This window comes from Callithrix jacchus, chromosome 13, assembly GCF_049354715.1.
Source record: "Callithrix jacchus isolate 240 chromosome 13, calJac240_pri, whole genome shotgun sequence".
Taxonomy (NCBI): Eukaryota; Metazoa; Chordata; class Mammalia; order Primates; family Cebidae; genus Callithrix; species Callithrix jacchus.
Window position 1 is genome coordinate 17207857 of NC_133514.1, and position 21478 is coordinate 17229334.

The 21478-nt window shown below is 38.9% G+C and overlaps 1 protein-coding gene and 1 long non-coding RNA gene across 4 annotated transcripts in view; one reads left to right on the forward strand and one right to left on the reverse strand.

The window, feature by feature from the left end:
* Window positions 1-21478, forward strand: part of LOC103787459 (uncharacterized) — a 426173-nt gene that overhangs the window by 275447 nt on the left and 129248 nt on the right. The window lies entirely within an intron of this gene.
* LOC144578932 (uncharacterized) overlaps window positions 15135-21478 on the reverse strand; it is a 324136-nt gene continuing 317792 nt past the window's right edge. For both annotated transcript variants that reach the window (XR_013525502.1, XM_078347219.1), the window contains one exon: window positions 15135-15853. Coding sequence is in view for 1 of the 2 variants with exons in the window: in XM_078347219.1 (XP_078203345.1) it covers window positions 15724-15853 (130 nt within the window). In the remaining variant the exon portion in view is untranslated. The remainder of the gene's footprint in view (window positions 15854-21478) is intronic.

Genomic DNA, 21478 nt, shown 5'->3' on the forward strand with positions numbered 1-21478 from the left:
GTTCTTTTAGTTGTTATGTTAGGGTGTCAATTTGAGATCTTTCTGATATGAGAATTTAGTGCTCTAAATTACTCTCTTAACACTGCTTTAGTTGTGTAACAGAAATTCTGGTATGCTGTCTCTTTATTCTCATTGGTTTCAAAAAACTTCTTGATTTCTGCCCTAATTTCATTATTTACCCAGGACTCATTCAAGAGCAGGTTGTTCAATTTCTATGTAGTTGTGTGGTTTTGAGTGAGAGAAATTGTATCTTGAACTTTACCCAAGGAGGTTTACTACTGAAGCACCAGAAGGACTTCACTGTAACTCTTTTACTCCTGGAAACAAAAGGGCTCTGTTCCCAGGTACTCTATTCATGCAGGGGAGAAGAGGGACTGTACATATGAAAGATTGTATGTTTGCTCAAAAGAACTTCACAAACACCTCTTTTCAATCATTAGTTCAAAGGTGGTTATATAGCAAGAAGAGTAAATGGGTTTCGTATTGAAGGCTGGGAATGAGAGAAGAAGGAGGATGCCTACTGAGCTCCTGCCTCAGGTCGGGGGTATCAGTCTTGGTAAGGGGAAAATGAGAAAGGATCACATGCTCATTGGGCAAAATAAAATGTGCCAGATGGTTTATATTAGTACATACTAATTTTCACTATAATCCTCAGAAGTAAATATCATGGAAATATCAAAGACCTTTCCTGAGCATATGTGACAAATTTGGGAGCCACTGGGTATGGGATCTTTAAAATACAATTTTATTCAATTAAAATATTATTGACTAACAGCTGTGCTCTTACATTTGCTACTGGAATGGACAGAACAGTACCACTCCTTCAACTCAAAAACAGACCGCAGTCATACAGTGTCAAGGCCCTGTATTTGTTTACCAGCATCCAGAAATCACCTCTACAGAACTGGCACTGACTGAACGCTTTTTTTTTTTAAGATATGTTTGTTGGGGTTTCAGGAAATTGGACTTTAACATGGCTGACCACATTCCTTCTATCTGCTCACTACATATATTGTATATGTGCTGAAAATGTATCTGATTACATCCCTATCTCTGTTGAGGTTAGCAAAACAGACAAAAAGTACAAACGTAGAGTTGGAGAGTGACCTCCTAGAGAAAAACAGGCTGGTCAGTGTCAAATACAAGTTTTTAAAATATTTTCTTATATATTAAACAAATACTTCAACTACTGAGAATCATTCTAAAGAAGTTATCTGAAATGTAGAATGTATCAAAATACTACATTGTTGATAGAGGATAAAACCAAAATTAAAAGTCCCAAAATAAGAACATGGTTATGTAAATATTTCATGCTTACTCAGTAAGACAGTAAACCATAATGTAAAATTACGTTTATAATGAATTCTTATAGGAAATGTTTACATTATACTTTTAGGGCAATTATTAAGTAATACAGTTATATAAATAAATGATCAAAACTAAATTAAAACATTAATAATCTATTAAGAATAAAAACCAAAAACAGAAAAATAAATCAAAAATATTTAGAAAGACATGTATGAATTTTGTGTGTGTGTGTGTGTGTGTGGTAAGAAGATGACTATTTTTTAACCTCTTCTCAGTCTTTATTTCTTATTTGTTAAGCAGTAGTTGGTATTACTTTTATAACTTAACAATTATGTAAAAATAGGTATGAAAACTAAATAGTTTCCAGATTTAATGAAACAAGCTTTTCCTCCTCTGAACCGAGATTTTCTTTAAGACATATATGTTATGGCCGGGCCCGGTGGCTTACGCCTATAATCCCAGCACTTTGGGAGTCCGAGGTGGGTGGATCACAAGGTCAAGAGATCGAGACCATCCTGGTCAACATGGTGAAACCCCGTCTCTACTAAAAAAAAAAAAAAAAAAACAAAAAAATTATCTGGGCATGGTGGCGCGCGCCTGTAGTCCCAGCTACTCAGGAGGCTGAGGCAGGAGAATTGCTTGAACCCAGGAGGTGGAGGTTGCAGTGAGCCGAGATCGCTCCATTGCACTCCAGCCTGGGTAACAAGAGCGAAACTCCGTCTCAAAAAAAAAAAAAAAAAAAAAAAAAAAAAAAAAAAGACATATGTGTTATTCATCATTAAATCCCGAACACTCTAATATAGTGATTAGGAAATAGTAGCTACTAAATATTTGCACACTAAATTCGTGAATGAAAGAGGATCACTCTTCACAAACAAGCAGAGCCTCAGAACCACAGGTCATGAACTGCTGAGCCTAAGAGGAGGAGGAAAAAAAAGCAGTTAGGGTTTCCTATGCTAACTTAGTATGTTCCCACTTGTGGTAAGTAGATAGGGCTACACACAAAACAGAAAGCGATTTGCTTTTGAGCTTAGTCAATACATTGTCACAAAAGAAAGCCAAGAGATTTTCTTATCACCTTTCAGATATGATATTTACACAAGTTTCTACCCACTTGCTCAGGTTGCTATTTTATAATTAGTTAATAACCTCTCAGGTCCTGAATTACTAGCTGGGTGTTTAAGACATGCTGCATGCTTAACATGCCTTTTTAACATGAAACAGCCTATCCCCTCATCATACAGTATCTCAGTTTTAAAGCAACAGGTAATCAGCACAGATCTTAACATACTGTGTACAATCAATGGATGTAGTATTTGCATAATTTGATGTACTTAACAAGCAGGCAAGGCTTGGCAGAACAGTCTGCCTTCCAAGTAGAATGAGGATAGACACCACTCATCTTTATAGCTATGATTCTTCTACGTTCTCTGTTCTCGCTCCACTCTCCACTGGTATGATGAGATATAAGGACCAAAATTAAGGCCTAATGTTACCTATGACTGGACATCCAGGGAAAACTGGTAGGGCCTGGAATGGCTTAACCACATGTCTTGCTCCTCTCCCTTCCCCCATGGATAATGTCCACTCATCAAACAACTCTCCTTATCTGAGACACTGGGCCAAGTTCCTGCTTATCCCTGAGTAGTGAGTTTCAGTTGCCTGTCAGCTACAGAATTACTCATATAAGGTAATCACATACTCCCACAGGAACCAGAGGGCACCTCACCCTCTGGTTGATACTAACTACAAAGCCTGCTTCCCACAACCCTAGTTGTTCCCTGTACTTATGTTTCTCATGTGGCCTTTTATGGCATGCAATGTCCTCCTCCTTGAGCAATGAGTATATGTGACATGAGCATTTGTCAACCTTATCTGTCTGGTACCAGACATCATGTTCTATATTATATTATTCATTACCCTAGGATGGGAATTCCTCCCCAGCCAACAGGGTAAATAAAAGCAGATAATACTGCTCACCATACATCTGCATGACTCAGAAGGCCCTCCAATGGATCCTTTGTAGGACAAAGAGGATCAGCTTTTTGGGGTCAACGATCCTGGGCCCACTTCATAACATAAGGGACACCCACATGAACAATAATGTCACAAGGTGTATGAATGTCAACCATACAAATATTCATATTTTGATCAGATAAAATCGTACAAGCCAGAACCAACAGAGATTCTGAGGCTGACAGCACTGTCCTCACTTTTAAACAAGGCTTTTAGAAAAACATTTTGTTTATTTGGGATTAAGCAGATAGGGATAGGTCAGGTAGGAAGCGACTTTTGAAAACCACTTAAAAAGAAAATAAATACCAAGGAATGTTCTGAAACTGAGAGATAAGAGTTTGAAGAAATTAAGATTTGGAATTTTAACCTATACATATGTATTGGTTAATTTTTTTTCTTTTTACATTTTGGCATTGAATTTATTTTTATATTACTTTAAGTTCTGGGATACATGTGCAGTACATACAGGTTTGTTGCATAGACATGTATACATGTTTTCTGATGGTTTGCTGTACCATCATCTAGGTTGTAAGCCCTGCATGCGTTAGAGTAGATGGTTAATTTTATATGTCAACTTGACTGAGCCAGAATGTCCATGTATTTGGTCAAATCTTATTGGGCATTTCTGAGAAGATGTTTATGAGATTAACATTTAAATGAGAGGAGTATGAGTAAATCAGATTACTCTTCATAATATAGTTGGGTCTCACCAATTAGTTGAAGGCCTTACTCAATACAACAAAGACTGACCTCATCTGAACAAGAGGAATCTGCCAACAGATCTCCTTAGGACTTCAACTGCAGCTCTTCTTTGGCTCTCCAGGGAAAACAAAATACTGACTTACCAGGCTTCCACAATTGTGTGAGCCAAGTGCTTGCAATAAATATCTTTCATATGTATAGGAAATCTCTTTCATATGAAAGATATGTATCTTTTCCCTACTGATTTCCCTAAATCATTTCCCTACTGATTCTCTTTCTCTGGAGAGCCCTGATTAATACAAAGTATTCATTTATTTCCCTGTGCTTCCTGTGGGAATTTGGATTCTTTGGATAAAGCAATCCACTTAAAGTTTAACATGCTCCCCTTTCTACCACTTAAGATGTGATAAAGGAAGAAATGATGAAAACAGTTGCGCAAATATTTTTTCCAAGAATGGGAAAATCCACCACTCTTCTCCCACTAGTCATGTTTAGTAGTCTACTGGGGATGGTGTAGAGATACCCATCCTAGTAGAACCCAGCATATGACAGGTACTCACAGTAAGTACAAGAAAGAGAAACTGGGCCTTGAGCAGGTAATTGAGAATAAGTCGGAGTGGTGGACAACTAGGGAACAGAAGAGACTTTCTACATAAATAAAGTAGTCAACAGCACAAAATATCCCCAAGAAATTAATTATACTAATTAAGAGGTAGTCGTTGGCCTTGAAAATGAGAAGGTCACTGATGTCTTTGTCAAGGATAGTTTCAGTGGAGAGATTAAGGCAGAACTGAGTAAAGAGTATAAACAAAAATATATTATTTACAGAAGTTGTACGTTGAAGGAAAGGAGAAATATCAAGCTATTTTTTTGCCCCAAGATAAAACTGGTTATTTATAGGTTGAAAGGAAAGAGTCCAGAAGGATGAAAAGTATAGGGTTGTAGTTTAGAGTTAATTCTCTTTGGGCTTGAGATGAGCTAGGATTAAGAAAGCAGGTAAGTGTATTCAAATGGGGTGATGGATTATAAACGATAGCCTATATTGGATCTAACTCAATATAAGTTATTATTTATAACTAAAAACCTGTATTCATTTAGATCCAATATAGGTTATCACTAGACCTCAAAATATTGGGGTCTGGTGAAGAAGTAGGCACAGTATGGAAAGTATTTTTATCCATGAAATAAGAACAAACTAAGAGTGAGGGGTGAAGTTGGGTGAGGGTCCCAAGGGGCACGTTGGATGTCGGGATCCATAAATCCATCATGGCAGCTCTGCTGATATATACAGTTGAATGACAGTAGGAAAAATAAGAAGTAAGAAGTACCACACTATCCAAGTTGCATATACATCAGATAACCAACTTGAGCAGACCTAAGGTGATAGAACACTTCTCTGAAGGTCCCTCCAAAAAGCAAAACCAAAACAAAGCATGAGTGTTAAAATAATTTTTTGAGAGTATGTCAAACAATTTAGGAGGCCTATGATATCCCCCCCAAAGACAACAGTTTTTAAAAAAACAACTCTATAAAACAAGAAATCCACAAGGAGGAAGCACACTTAAATGACAGTAGCTGCAAAGCATGCAGGAGAACGTTTGGTAAGATGCCAATGTGAGCTTTGGGGTCCAATATTTCTGCTACTGATACTCTGTTCTGTCCTTTGAAGATAAACAGAGAGCAGCTTTTCACACTGTTGATGATTAGTCAAGAGCTACAGGCAATTAGAGAGATCTTTTATTTCAACTATGGGAGGTAATATGGCTGCAACTGTGCATCTTGCTTACATGGGCTTGGCTAAAACATCACAGCTTTTAAATTCATTCACACAGCATTTCTCCAAAGCATAGATGTATTTCTAGCAGGTCAGGCCAGAATAGATTCCAATGCCAATTCAAAAAGATACAGGAAAAAATATGTATATGTACCTATGTATTAGTATTGTGTGTGAGTGTGCAGACTTGTGTGGAGGAGAATTACAGGTAAGGAAACAGAGCTACATAGCTAGATGAAGGATAGCTAAATAACAAGATAACTTAGGATGGACTATTGATAATGGGCTAATGGATGGATGGATGGAGGGATAGGTAGATACGGATAACATTCCAATTACCAATATTACAAGCTTACTGGTGATGTGTATATTCTTCATTTATAATTTCTTAAACATTTTCTAAGATGAACATTATTAATTTTAGAAAATAAATAGAAAATCAAAACTTTTCAAAATTTCTGTTTCAAAGCTGGAGAATTTCAAGGAATGAACAGGCCAAGAAAGAAACCATTTCTGAGTGGCTTAGGAAGTGATAAGAAAAATGCAAATGATATCAAGGAACTGAGAGAGAAGTATTTTCTCTAGGATTGCACGGACATTGTTATCACTCAGGACGGTGGCAGGAAGTGGGGATTAGAACAGGAAACCTGTGAAATGAGCAGTAAATCCTTGATGAATATGGAGAAGTAGCTCGGAGGTTAAGCAAATGTACAGGAGTGCCTAACTTAATGGAAAAAGAGGTGCTTGCACACATGTAAAACGTATAATGATGTAAGTGGGAAATTGAGAGAAACTGAACACTGCATCCTAGGCTTGTTCTTAGAAAGCGGTAGCATGAGGGTCATCTACTGAAAGCCTGCAGGTGCATGCTACCCTTGGTGTACGCAAACAAGATGAAATGTTAAAAGTGAGGTGTGTATTGTAAACAAAGCATCAGTCACTTCAGAAAGCACAGTGGAATGTCTAGAAGAGAGAACGATGGTGTGCTGACAAATTCCCACAGGAATCACAGGGAAATAATGAGGTAAAAGTATAGGAAAAGATTGAGCAAAGTAGTTTCCATTTGGAAAGCTGATGAAGTCTGGCAAACACTTGAAAGAAAAAGGCACAGTTCTAGGAAAAAATACTTGGAAGAATAAGAGCACAGAAGTTGGAACTTGGGAATTCTGTCTCCTCTATGAAGATCACAGAAACTTGCAGAAGCTCTCAAATGTCTACAATAAGCATTTTCTAATGAACCACTTCCCAGAGTTGCTTGGCATACCATACCTAGTGGGTACACTCTAGAAGGTGATTATTATAAGGAAAGTATTTGTCATAAAACAGTGACATCCTGTGAACAGGCCCAGAGCAACAGAGTAAATAGAATGAAGCATAAACTACACAATCCGAGAAGCTCGAGGAGGATTCTACGTTGTTATTGCTTGTTCTTAGGAAACAGGGCAGGGAGTAACGACATTTACAGCAGGGAAGCTGATTAGGAAAAATATTCGTCTGCAGAAGAAATATCGTCTAGAGATGTAAACAATTCGTCATGAAATTACTGACTCAGAGACCCACAGAAATATGTCATCAGTTTACTTGCCACAGCTGGTGCCCAAGAGCACTCTTATACGTGTTCTCAGCTGTATCGATTAATAATTCTCAATTTATTTTAACAAGTGAGTCTGAGCATACATTGTTTTAAACCAGATGTTAAAATCAGTCACAAAGCTACCAAATTTAAAAGTCTTGTACAGTCATAGTAATAGATCAGTGGAGTAGAAGATCAAGTCCAGAAATGCACCAAAATATACCTCAGGATTTAATGTATGATAAGGTTATAGTTTCATATCAGAGGAGAAAGTTTAGATTGCTCCAAACATGATATAGTTAGCAGGCTTAGTAAATTAATAGCTCTCTGTAGCATTGTTTATGACAGGAAAATATCAAAAGCTATCCCAACAAAAGACATCAGTTAAATGTTGTATGAAGCTTCAGAACTGAATCTATTGGAAGATTTTCCCAACAAATTTTTAAGTGAAAAATAACGTTATAAAATGAACATGAGTATGGAAAGGAAAAACATAAACTTAGGATCTTCTATCCAATATGCTCATTCCAGATTGCTTAAAGATTAAGATGTAAAATATAAATAAATGCATATTTTTCATCCGTCAAATTGGCAATGCTTTAAAAAATCGTGATGAAATTATATTTCCAAAGGTATTGCTAAGGATGCCACTGCTGATGAAAGGGAAAATTAGCACAAATTTTTATAAATGTCACTTATTAATTTTTTTCTTGGGCTATCCTCCAAATATGCACATTTTCTTATGCAGAGGGCATGATTTTCCATGACCTTATATTAGTAGAAGCAAATAGCCCCCTTGAAAATACTTTTTTTTTTAATTCAGAAGAGTATATTTTTCTATTTTACTTTAGGTTCCGGGATACATGTGCTGACTGTGCAGGTTTGTTACATAGGTATACATGTGCCATGGTCGTTTGCTGCACCCATCAACCCATCATCTAGGTTTTAAGCCCCACATGCACTAGGTATTTATCCTAATGCTCTCGCTCCCCTTTCTCTCCACCCCCTGTCAGGCCCAGTATATGATGTTCCCCTTTCTGTATCCATGTGTTCTTATTGTTCAACTCCCACTTAGGAGTGAGAACATGACGATGCTTGGTTTTCTGTTCCTGTGTTAGTTTGCTGAGGATGATGGTTTCCAGCTTCATTCAGGTCCCTTCAAAAAATTTGACCCAGCAATCCCATTACTTGGTATATACTCAAAGGATTATAAATCATTCTACTATAAAGACACATGTACATGTATGTTTATTATAGCACCACTTACAATAGCAAAAACTTGGAACCAACCCAAATGCCCGTCAATGATAGACTGGATAAAGAAAATGTGGAGCATATATACCAAGGAATACTTGTTTATTATAATGTTAACTCATGATGAATATTGAAAAATAGAAAGTATAAACAAGGAAAAATGGGGGAAAATGTTTTAAAGGCTCTAACTTCCCTAAACCAGACATAAATTATCACTCCAGAATATATTATTTAAGCAAATTTATCTACAAATCTACATGTATACTACTATTTTCAAAATGAGATCATGGTATTCATTTCATAACATTATTTTTCAATTAAAAATTTGTTGGGAAAATCTTCCAATAGATTCAGTTCTGAAGCTTTATACAACATGTAACTGATGTCTTTTGTTGGGATAGCTTTCAACATTTTTCTCTCATAAACAATGTTACAGAGAATACCCATGCACAGGCATGTACACACACTCAACATTTGGAGACAGACTCACAACTTTTAAAAGTAGCTTCTTTGGTATTTTCAGCCAATTTTTATTGATACTGGCAAACTGGATTGCAGTCTTGATCAGTTGAGTTCTTTACTGGGGTCTATATGTAAAACAGCACCGGTGTAAGTTAGTAATCAATAAATTTGTTCCACTGTTGCCAAAGTGGACAGCACATTATACTGGAAATAATAATGTACTTCTTGTTGGTAAATCTAACCCCATTGAGTACAGTCTGTTCACACAGTCACCATCCGCTGAGGATTGACAGAATTGTCTGAGAATTTGAAATCAACTAATTCTTAGCATATTAATATTTGTCAGAAGCCATGATTTATTTTGCTTATATTTTAAACTCTTAAATAAACATTTCATTCCAAGATTTCAGCTTTGGAAAATTCCAAAATAAATCTGAACAGTAGAAGCTATGGAAAAATATTGTTGAATTTTTAAAACTTTGGCTTTTTTTAGGTAAGTAAAGTGAATTAGTAGGTGTGTTTCCCTGTTCTGTTTATTAATAGAAAAATAATACATGCTATAACCTCAGTAATCTTGACAGCTTTTAACCAATTTTACTCATTCATACTATAAATGATTATTCATTACCTTCCACTCTGCAGGGAGGTGAGAAAAGCAAACACACAAAACACACGTATATTCTCTCTCTTCTCTCTCCCTTCCTCTCTTTCACATACACACAAATGCACACACACGCGCACATACAAACACGCCCCAGATGTTAAAGAAGTTCACGTTAGCTCCTAACGTTTAGATAAACATAGTTGAGTTCTTTCCTGGGATCTATATGTAAAACACCACTGGTGTAAGTTAGTAATCAATAAATTTTTTCCATTCTTGCCAAAGTGGACCGTGCATTTTACTGAAAATAGTAATGTGTTTCTTGTTGGTAAATCTAACCCCATTGAGTTAATAGCCCCATTGAGAAAGAAAGAGGAAGAGAGAGAATATATGTTTTCCCTCTTGGTTTTGCCATCTCGCTTCAAAGTAGAAGGTAATGAATAAAATTGGTTAAAATACTGATTCACAGTTTCGATAAAAGTAGAGCAAGGTAGGAACACAGCTAATTTACAATAGGAGGACACTGTGAGACTGAGGGGCAGGTTCTATTAATGAATGAATTTGCATAAGCTGCGCAGCAGTCCCTTGCCAAAGAATACTTAGCAAGTAAAAAAGTAAGCATGAGAATTCAGTTATCTCATAAACCTGCCACAGTGCAGAACATTCTCCTCTGTGAATTTTTCAGTCGAGAACTGGGAACCAAAATATTGGAAAATAAAACATTAAATAGCACACATCGGGGAGAAGATGGCAGGTGAGAGCGAAGATTTTCATTTATGAGGCTTGAATTCATCTTTCTTTCCTGGACAAAGGACTTCTCATAAGAATAAATCGTGCTTAGAGAGGAAGAAGCAGGCCGAAGACACAAGTGAACACTTGACTGATTGCCAGTGACTTGGAGACAAGATTGAGGGCTGAGAGGGAAGAGTCAACCAGGAAATAAGGAGAGGGTATGAACAGTTTAAGTGTAGTTAGAATTTAGAACTAATTAAAATGCAAGAGGTGAGAAGGCTAGAGAAGCTATTTGAGGCAGAGTTACCTAATAATGTGTGTGGTCACTTAATGTGTGAGATTTTTGAAATAGGTGAAGAAAAGGAATATGGCAGAACCAGAGAAGGCATAGATAAATGTTATGGAATAAGACTCACTTTCTACAACGTACCATCGTTCACTCCAGCAGAGATGCTGCTGAATGCACCAGGGATTGAGCTGCAGAATAACCAGTTAGGCGAGAAGAATTCTTAGCCAGCCCCACTGCTTTTCCTAATAAGAAAGCCTAAGTCCATGAGGCCAAGATACTTCTGAAAAAACTTCCACTACCGGTTAATGCCAAAGCAGGAAATCAGCTCAGTTCTCTCTTAATTGTATTATTTTGGTTTGGTTTGGTTTGGTTTTGCTACAAACCTCTGCTCGAGTTATAGCTTTTCTCATTTGATAACTTTAGGCAGAAATATACCAGGGCCAAGGCCAGAGATTTGTCAGTGTAGTCAGAGAGATGGTGGCATCTCCCAGCAATGTGATAGAGGATTGGAGGGTCTCATGTTCGGACCAACGTCTCATGTTAGAAGAAGCAAAAATGATGATAGACGTTCCTCTTACAAAACAAATTTCTCCAGGGCCATCTGTTCCCACCATTTCTGGATGGGAAAGAAGAAAAGAGCTTGCCATGTTTGTATGCAGGAGGAAGTGCTTGGAACCAGATTACCAAGAGATTCGTGATCAACTTACAAGTCCCTTTATCACTTCTTGTCAAATCTTGATTTTAGAGACAATTGTGTATCACAAGCATGTTTTCTTCAAAAGCCCTACGTGCATATTAATCACAGTTCTGCACTCCTTACTGATGCTCGACTTCGTTGCAACATTGTAGGGTTTACTTTAGGTGAACTTCAGATGACACTTCTGCAAACATTGTCTTCTACATGAGAATTAGATACTCAGGAGACCTCCAGGTAGATCATTTGAGCTCAGGCTAATTAGAGGGCTGAGTTTTATGGCACTGTAGCCTCGTAATCTGTGCTGTCACTCCTGGGTTCTGTCTAGCTCAGCTGAGGCCCATTCTTAAAGTTTTTTTTTATTGGTCCAGATGTAATCTTTGGTGGCTTAGATCAAAACCTCTTATTAAGTTGCAGAGGATCTATTTTGGCAAAATTGAACAGATAGCATTGCACACAAAACCATAAACTTAGCCCCAGTGAGATAGCCTAACAACAATTTACAACACTAAGTTGAAACAGAGAGCTAAGTATTTTCACTATGCTGTGTGAAACTTTGTGATTTTTAGGTATTAAGAGTTACTACTACCAAAAAAGGCAAGGGGTGGGGGAGGATGGTGTCATTGAAAGCACCAGTTCAACAATGACAAATTCTCAGAAACTTTATGTGCTTTGAAAACTAAACATAAAATCCTCCACATCTGACTGAATAGGTCTCCTGTTGGCGAAGAGGTCCTCAGAGAAACCTCAAAAGCTAAGCCACCATGGAATGGAAGGTCAGACACACAGTTGTATCTCCTGCCTTTGGTGGCTCAGACATAGCAACTGACCAGCATTAATGTTAAGATAGAGATTATAAGACTGACAGAATGGACTCTTTATGGCAGTAAGATACCAAATTAGAAACAAGACCTAAGGGTTAAGTCATGCCCCGCTACACTTATAGAATACACTATGTTGTAACTGCTGCACTTTTTCTCTAGCAGCTAAGGGAGCATTGGCCTTGAGATAACAATATCAAAACAATTGAAGCTCACCAACCATCAGACACTGACTCATAAGCCCCTGTTCCACCAGGGGCTTTGAATGGGAAAAGAGAGTGATTTCAGTAACTTTCCTCCGATAAGATGACCACCAGCCATGGACTGGCTCTAGCCAGTTTTCAGAGACTGAGCAATTATAATGTCCTTGCTTCACCTTGTGATGTGTAGGCCCTAACTGTAATGTTAGACATTTAAATGTTACGTCTGTACTGCAAAGTGCACATGGGTGGTATGTAACGTGCATGTTTTTTCAGTACACATGTATCAGGATTCCCTTCGTGGATGTTAATAGCTCCTCCTGTAGCCTGTTGAATATGAATACTTGGCCAACCTATTCAGCACAAGTCCCTATTCCAAGCCCTCCTCCTTCAAAAGTGACTGCCTTTGGGGGTGTGCTGGAGGCTGTGCTTCCTGGCCTATCAGAAGGATCACCTTGCAGACTGTAACTCATATGAAAGAAAATCTTCTTTCCAAATTTATAGATCTCATGATTTTTTCAGTTGACAGTTTACCTTGCCTGGTGACATGCCAAAATAATTCATAGATTTTTTTCAGAAGATATTGGATCACAGAACTACTTCTGGTGGAAAAATCATTACTCTCTGTTCTAATTCTTTATGGCAGCCTGTCAAAGCACCATACACACTTCACTATTCAAATAAACAGTATTGTGTCCCTCACAGTTCTGGAATGTGCCTGGGTTTAGCCAGGACTTTCTTGCCTGGAGCCTCTCATATAATTGCAGCTAGACAGTCTTTGGTCTGGAAACATCTAACGGCTCACATTTTCTCATGCATCTGGTGGTTACTGAGGCTGCTGCCTGGGACCCAAGCCAAGCCAGGTGCCATCTGGGTCACCTTCATAAAGGCTCTTCATGGGGCCTGGGCTCTCCTTACACCCTGGCATCTGAGTCCTAAGGGCAAGTGTCCCAAGACAGACCATGCGGAACTTGTGTTGTCTTTTATATTGTACCTGCAAAAGCCATGCGGTGTTGGCCAGGCCTGGTGGCTCAAGCCTGTAATCCCAGCATTTTGGGAGACCAAGGTGGGCAGATCATGAGGTCAAGAGATTGAGACTATCCTGACCACCACAGTGAATCCCCATCTTTACTAAAAATACAAAAATTAGCTGGGCTTGATGGCATGCACCTGTAGTCCCAGCTACTCAGGAGGCTTAGGCAGGAGAATCACTTGAACCCAGGAGGAGGAGGTTGCAGTGAACTGAGATCATGCCACTGCACTCCAGTGTGGCGACAGAGCAAGACTCTATCTCAAAACAAAAGCCATGCAGTGTCATTCTCACCACATGCTATTCATTAGAAACAAGACACTAAGTCAAGTTCATATTCAAGGAAAGAGGAATTAGACCAGGGGTCTCCAACCTTTTCAGTACTAGAGACCAGTTTCATAGACGACAGTTTTTCCACTGGGGAACAGAGGTATGGGGGGTAGGGGGAATGATTCTGGGATAAAACTGTGCCACCTCAGGCATTAGATTCCCATAAGGAGCCTACAACCTAGATCCCTTACAGTTCACAATAGTGTTCACACTCATGTTGTTTCCTGAGCCATGCTTTCTCAAAGCCCAATAATGAGAAGCAGACGAACTAGGAAAGAAGGAAATTTATTACTGTAACCAGAAACAGGGAGAAGGCCAGAGATAATTCCACCAGACCAACTCAGAGTGTCACAATTTTGTTAGCGCTTATATAGGTTGGGATTATGTGCCTACGTGCAGTATAGCATTCGCCTATGTCTATTGGTGACTAATTTTGTTTCAACTAGAAGGTCAGAAGCAAAGAAATGCTTTCTAAGTCCGATTGAAAGGGCCCCAGTACCTTCAAGGCCTGTCTACTTTGAAACTGGAGTGATTGTTTCTATCTTAACTCCTTTATAGCTTGGTCCTGAGGGCTGCGTTACACTCTCAAATGAATCTATTCAAACAGCTGTCTCTGTTACCTCGACTTGTCTCAGATTTTGTTGCCCTGAGATGGGTCCTGGCACTAGGAATGTAAAAGTGTTTCTATGACTTTGTCTTTCTCCAGCAAAGGAGAAGCCCATGCAAGGCTCCTACTGGCCATTTGTTTCATTTCTAGCTTTGATGTCTGGGCACCGATTTCCCTAGGTTTCACCATTTGCTCAGTGTTAAGGCAGCGCTGTGGAAATGTGTCTGTGTAACTGGGTGCTATGCGGGTCGGTCTGTGATTGTGAGGGAGAATTGGACTGCTACACTATGAGAATCTGATGCAACCGCTGATCTGACAGCAGGTGCACCGCAGGTAGTAATGCTCACTCACCCACAGCTCACCTCCTGCTGTGTGGCCTGATTTCTAATAAGCCATAAGTCAGTAATGGTCCATGGACCACGGCTGTTGACCCCTGAATTAGTCGACTACTCTCAATGGGAAGAATGTCAAGAATTCTTTTTTTTTTTTTTTTTTTTAGGGAGGGAAGGAGGAAGGGAGGAAGGCAGGAAGGCAGGAAGGCAGGAAGGGAGGGAAGGAGGAAGGGAGGGAGGAAGGAAGGGATGAAGGAAGGAAGGGAGGGAGGAAGGGAGGGAGGAAGGAAGGGAGGGAGGAAGGAAGGGATGAAGGAAGGAAGGGAGGAAGAGGGGGGAGGGAGGGAGGGAGGGGAAGGAAGGAAGGAATTCAAGCAATGAGAGAGACATTGCCGACCTGAATCTAGAGGTTTACAAGTTGATTTCTTTTTTTGAGAGAAGGAAAGAAAAAAAAAACGAGTAAAGGAGAGTAAGAAAGAGGAAGAGAGAGAGGGAGAGTGAACGGAAATATTGCTTTATTCTGAAAAAAATGGGTATTAATAATGGCTAATCAATGTTTCATTTAAACCTATGAGTAGGTGTGATGTGGTATTGACAAGAATGTATATTTTATGTATTTGAAGTGGAGAGCTCTATAAATATTTATTAAGTTTACTTGTTCCGGATCTGAGTTCGAGTCCTTGATATCCTTATTAATTTTCTGTCTCATTGAATGTCAAGAAATTTAAGAACATATGTTTGAATCATCACATCATTTCAGGCAGTATTTCTCAGACTATAGTTTGAGAAACTCTGAAACTAGTTTTAGTAAGAATCCAGAGTCTGAAGTATTACAATACAGATATTTCACATTTGAGTCTTATTAACTAGAGCAAAAAAAAAAAAAGGCTGAACAAAAAAAGACAGTAATACCTAGTTAGGCGATTTATCACACCCTGTAATCCCATATCACATCGTACAGAGTGTGTGAGTGCACAGTTCTTCTTAGCAGGCTGGACTTAAGTTTCCCATGAGCTGACCAAACCCGGACTCCACCTGTACTCTTTCTGCGCTTTGAACTCCATATCCAGGGTGACCATATATCTCAGTTTTCCTGGGACAGTCCAGGTTTTCTTCTGTTGTTCTGGCCTGTGGATAGAATTGTGTGTGACAGTAAATTATGTAGCAGCTCACCTAAGCGCTCAGTGCAGTACTTTTAATGGCAAAACTGCATCTTACTTTTGTACCCACCTAATACTTGCAAGCCTTTCTATTCACCTGTAGTTTCTATACCACGCTCATTCGCTTTCCATTTACATTGATTGCCCTTCCAAGACTTCTGCAATTTTCCAGTCTGCAAATTCTCTCCTCTGGAGCATTCTGTGCTCCCCACCTAGATGGATCTTTCTGAAACTTCACTTTTATTGTTCTCGTTAGTCTTCAGCAACACCCCTGCCTCTGACTACCCCAGCTCCTCACAGCAGTTTTACTGGTGTCCCCCGCGAAGATTCACTCTGTCCCATGCAGCACTTGAGTCAGTCTTAAATAATACAGGATGCAAAAAAAAAAAAACCAGTCTCTGCTCCTCTCCACATTTAGTAGATGTTAGAAGGAATCATGACCCTTTCTAGACTCAGGAATAAGTGGTCCTATCATGCCTGCTGGATTGGCATGATAGTCTCTGAGTCTCTTTTGCCATCCAGAACTTGGTGTTGTTGACAGAGATTTCTGGATACAAGTTATATGGCTGATAGAACACCTTTTCTATCCATAGTCCTTTTTTCCAGTGTTTTCTGATGTGAGAGATGTTTTTTAATAGTGATGTCCTGATACCTTCGGGTTCACCTTAAGAATTTTCTAGATCTGAGTCAGTGTAGAGGGTTTTGCCTGCCATGTACAGTTCTCAGAAATAACAACTGCCTCCCTGTCCTCTGGCCTAAATCTGAAAACTCACCTTTGCCTGAATTTTTGCTACTTGATTCTAAATACCTGATTCCTTGGCCACCTGAATCTGTGACCAATTGTCCATTGTCTCTCTAACCCAGCTGTACTTCTAGAGTCAGTCCTGAAGCTGAGCCACTTCCCTGACCCCCTGAAGTGCATTTACAGACCCAGTTTCATAATCAGTATTCTGAAACATGCACTGATTCCTGGTATCAAAAGGAAGCTATGATAAGTTTGGCAAAGAGGTTGTTCCAACCCTCTGCTGTAATTGCCGTCATAACCCCCTCAAACTAACCAGGCAGGACAGAGGGAGGCGTTGTCTCCGGCAAGCCTCCTACATTTGTTTCCTTCATCAGGAAGACATGCTAGGTCAGGGAGCTGGTCCTGGAACATTTCACCCATTTCCTAGAACACTATCTTCCTAAACTGCATGTATTTAGTAATTTCAAAGCTGAAAGGTTCACTACAGACAGCGAGGAAATTGGGACAGTGAGTAGACTTGGACATGAAGATTTGGGTTTTAGCCTCAGAACAGTGAGACTTTGTGACCTTAGGCAATTCAATTAACCTCTCTACATTTCAATTTTCTCCTCTGTAAAAATAACACAACCAAGTAAGATGATTTTTGTGTGTATGTGTGACAGAGTCTTGCTCTGTTGCCCAGGCTGGAGTGCAGTGGTACGATTTCGGCTCACTGCAACCTCTGCCTCCTGGGTTCAAGTGACTCTCGTGTCTCAGCCTCCAAAGTAGCTGGGTTTACAGTCATGTACCAACATGACTGGCTAATTTTTGTAGTTTTAGTAGAGACAGGGTTATGCCATGTTGTCCTGGCTGGTCTCGAACTCCTAACCTCAGGTGATCTGCCCGCCTTGGCCTCCCAAAGTGCTGATATTTCAGGCAGGAGCCCCTGCACCTGGCTGTAAGAGGATTTTTATTTTTCCTTTCTGCACTGTGGACATCTCCACAAGGTGAGACTAGACCTGGGTCTGGCAGGACTCACAAAAAGGAAAGAGTCTATTCTACATTTTTGACGAGCCTTTATTAAGTTCCCAGACTATGTTAGAAGCTGGCTTTAAATTTTTCCATAAGGAAACAGACATATACATTTCACTGTGTTTAGAGTTTGGGCATAGCATTTTGGAATAAGCATGGCTTCCATTTAGAATACACTGTAGAATATAGAACATCTGTTGGAAATAGATGAGTCACCAAGATGTTTTTTCCATCCGATTGTTTTTGTAGAGTGATACTCTCAGGCAAAACACATAAATCCATAGATGTTTCTGTTTCATAGGAGTATTTCTGAATGTCACACTGGAGAATTCTGGGCTCCTTCTTTCTCTGACTTTTTAAAATTTAACTCATGTTTCCAAAGAAAAAAGTTAGGTTTTTTTTCACCCTAATAGACACATCCAGCTGTAATTATTAAGGTGATGCTACTTCTTTATAAACTAAGCACACACTCCCCCCTAAAATATGCCACCCCCAAATAGGTACAAAGATGAAGCCAAATGTCTCCCTTGGCATTGAGGATCTCATAGTCTGTCAAAGAATTTATATGTTCTTTGCATTTGTGTATATATACTATTTATACATGTACAGTATCTATACTAATTTATAGTAACATATTGACAATATAGATGTACTTATAGTATTACTACATATAATATTGCAATATAATATTTTCACTTTAGCTATTTGTAATTTTCCAAAATATTGTTGCTATCATTTATTTGACTTAAGTTAATGGGATAAATGTTTCATAGAGAAATGTGAACTTTGCTTTGCTTTGCCTGAATAGGTTAAAAGAGAATGAAAATTAAAGCAAAATGACTCTCACTTCTTTTCATTTTTTCTTCTTATTTATTCCCTGTGTTCCACACATCATGTGTGAATCTAAGAAATCAAATATCAAGCCATTAATGGATTTCTTTACATCCTGCTGGTGAAAACAGTAGCCCATAGCAGCAAGTTCATTTTCAGCAAATGGCTGTGTTGAAAAGTCCAATACAATTCCCACAATGAAGGGAGACTGTCATTTGCCTAATAAGCATTCTATGAAGGTGTACTATTTTGGCAGTGAAAACAAGAGACTGGATTTTCTTGAAACATTTTCAAGTATTTCATAGTGCCAGTGCCAAACTAACAAGGAGGCAGCATAAAACCAACTATAAAAATCACACAAGAATGGTGGCTTGACACTAAGCCAACCCAGTTTCAAGATAAAATCAAAACTGCTAGAATTTTATGAGAAATCTCAAAAAAGTAATTCTGAAACTTTATAAGAAAGTTTACAGAGTTGGAAGTTAGTTGCTGTAAGGTCTATGTTTTCATAATTCCTGGCTCAAGCTGCTTTAAAATGTGTAAACTCCGTTCAGTGACTCTCCCATCACCACCTCCAGTAAAGTTTTCAACGGCAAATGACTCCATAGCTCTGCTTGCCTTGAATCCTTTTGTTAACTAATTGCTGTTATTACTAGTAACAAACATGGAAAAAATTGCTCATGTTTCAGAAATGAACTAACCTTAAGATATTTTTGAGAGAACTACCAAAATGAACAGTTAAGCTAAATATGTAGGGCTTGCCAATCACAAAGAAAAAAAGGTAACATATAACAAACACGTAGTTACAATGTAGGATAGAAATTTATGTACTTCTTGTATTTATTTCCTTTTTTACTTGCTGAAGATGCCATCACTTTATCTGGACTTAGCAATAATGTAAAAATAAGCCAAGAATGTTTTTATAGTCTCTCTACTTGGTTACCAGCCCTACAGTCATTTCGTTTTGGGCATGGCTTGTTTCCATTTTACCTCAAGTCCTCAATGTCTCTGTGAATTTAGTGAGTATTTACTGATTACCTACTGGATACAGGCACTGTGCTAGGAACTTTTAATAAAGTAGAAATCAGTGGGACATAGCGCTTGCTATAGCTTAACGTTAAGACAAACTTTAAAATACACTTAAGATAGGATTTAACAGTGTTGTACAGAGATTCACACCATACTAGATATTTGGCTTTAGATCCAGGGCAACAGTTGCATATCAGATTGGAATAAATCAACTCCTTTCTTCTTATAAATACACTGCCATTAACTGAAACACTTTCTAGTAATTCACTTCATATTAATATTTACAAAATATCCACATCATTGATTTAAAAATGCAATGAAGAATCATATGTGTGTATATCTAAGAGTTGCTAATTGAATGGGCCAAACTGATTAAATAATTTTAAAATATGAATCTAACTGCATGTAGACTAAATATGACTGAGTGGGTGATTAATTGAGATTGAAGCATTAATATTAGGTAATTGGTAATGTTATGAATAGAAATTAAAAGTATTGGAAAATAAATGTGCTTGAGGGAAACATAATGAGTTCAGTTTTAAATACAAGTTTGGTATCTGTGACAGAGAATTCTGGCATCATAAAGGTAGGAATTATGAATTGTGGAAAATGCACCTGAGAAATAACAGAAAATGAAGTTTGAAAAAGAGATAAAGGGAGATAAAAGCAAAAGAGGATGAGAAGATGCTACTTTCTAAGATGTGGGATGCAGGTAGGCTGGGTGCAGTGGCTCATGCCTGTAATACTGTAACCAGGTGATAGGAGCAGGGCTATGGGGGTGTTCCCAAGATACTCACTGTTTCCTGATCGGATGTGTTTCCCCAGATCCTTGGGCCTTACCTAAGAACGGGGAGAGGGTCCTGGTGGCTAGGTGAGCTCGTTTAAGTAAGTATGGGATCCAGACAGTTTTGCAGGAAGTGATTGATTAGGCAAAGAGAAATAGAGAGTGTGAGCTCCCATGCTGTCATGGGAGGGGATCCAGAGATGGAGTACGTATCGGTAAGGGAGTAGGGGGGATCTTAACTCTGAAGTTACTCCCACCCCATTCAAGTTCTCACCCAGTGAGAGTAACTTTGGGGTTACTCCTCTGGAGTGACTGATCTTTGACTGTGATGTTGTATTAGCTATCTAGCCCACAACAGAGCCCCTCCTTCCAGGGTTTCTGGCGGTCTTTTTAAACAAAGGAGCTCACACCTGAAATTTTACCTAGACCACCTGTGGGAAAGTTAGACAAAGAACTCTAGGTATCCCAATTGGGAGGTGGATGCAGGCATGGTGCTGGAAAGTTTTTGCCTTTGAAACCACGCCCCTTGTGGACCTGAGAAGAGAAGTTAACATGGGTCCCTCGATCCCATGTGATCCCAAGGCGGGCGGATCACAATAGGGTCGAGAGTTTGAGACCAGCCTGGCCAATGTGGTGAAACTCCGTGTCCAGTAAAAAATACAAAAATTAGCTAGGTGTGGTGATGGGCACCCAAAATCCCAGCTACTCTGGAGCCTAAGGCAGGAAAATTACTTGAACCCAGAGGTGGAGGTTGCAGTAAGCTGAGATTATGCCATTACACTCCAGCCTGGGCAACAAGAGCAAAACTCTGTTGAGAGAGAGAGAAATATATAAGTAGAAACAGGGTGAAGGAGAGTTTACATTAGGATGCTGAAACTAGAATATATCCGAAGGCAGCAAATCAATAGAGTGAGGAGGCTGGGCAGGGAGCAGGTAATGAAATAGTAGGTTTCATAGAAGGAGGATTTGGAATTCAGTCAAGTTCATCTTTAGGAGAGATTCCTGGCAGGAGCAAGGAGAGAGAAAAAGGATGAAAAACTAGGGAAATATGCAGGTAAAATATAGAAACATTAAAGGGACATCCCATCAGATGGACCCATAAATATAAGATCATCTACCCATAGGAGCTGAAATGGGGGAGAAGTAGAGATTTGAAGAAAGTGGAAAAATTATGCAGCAGTACTTTGGACAAT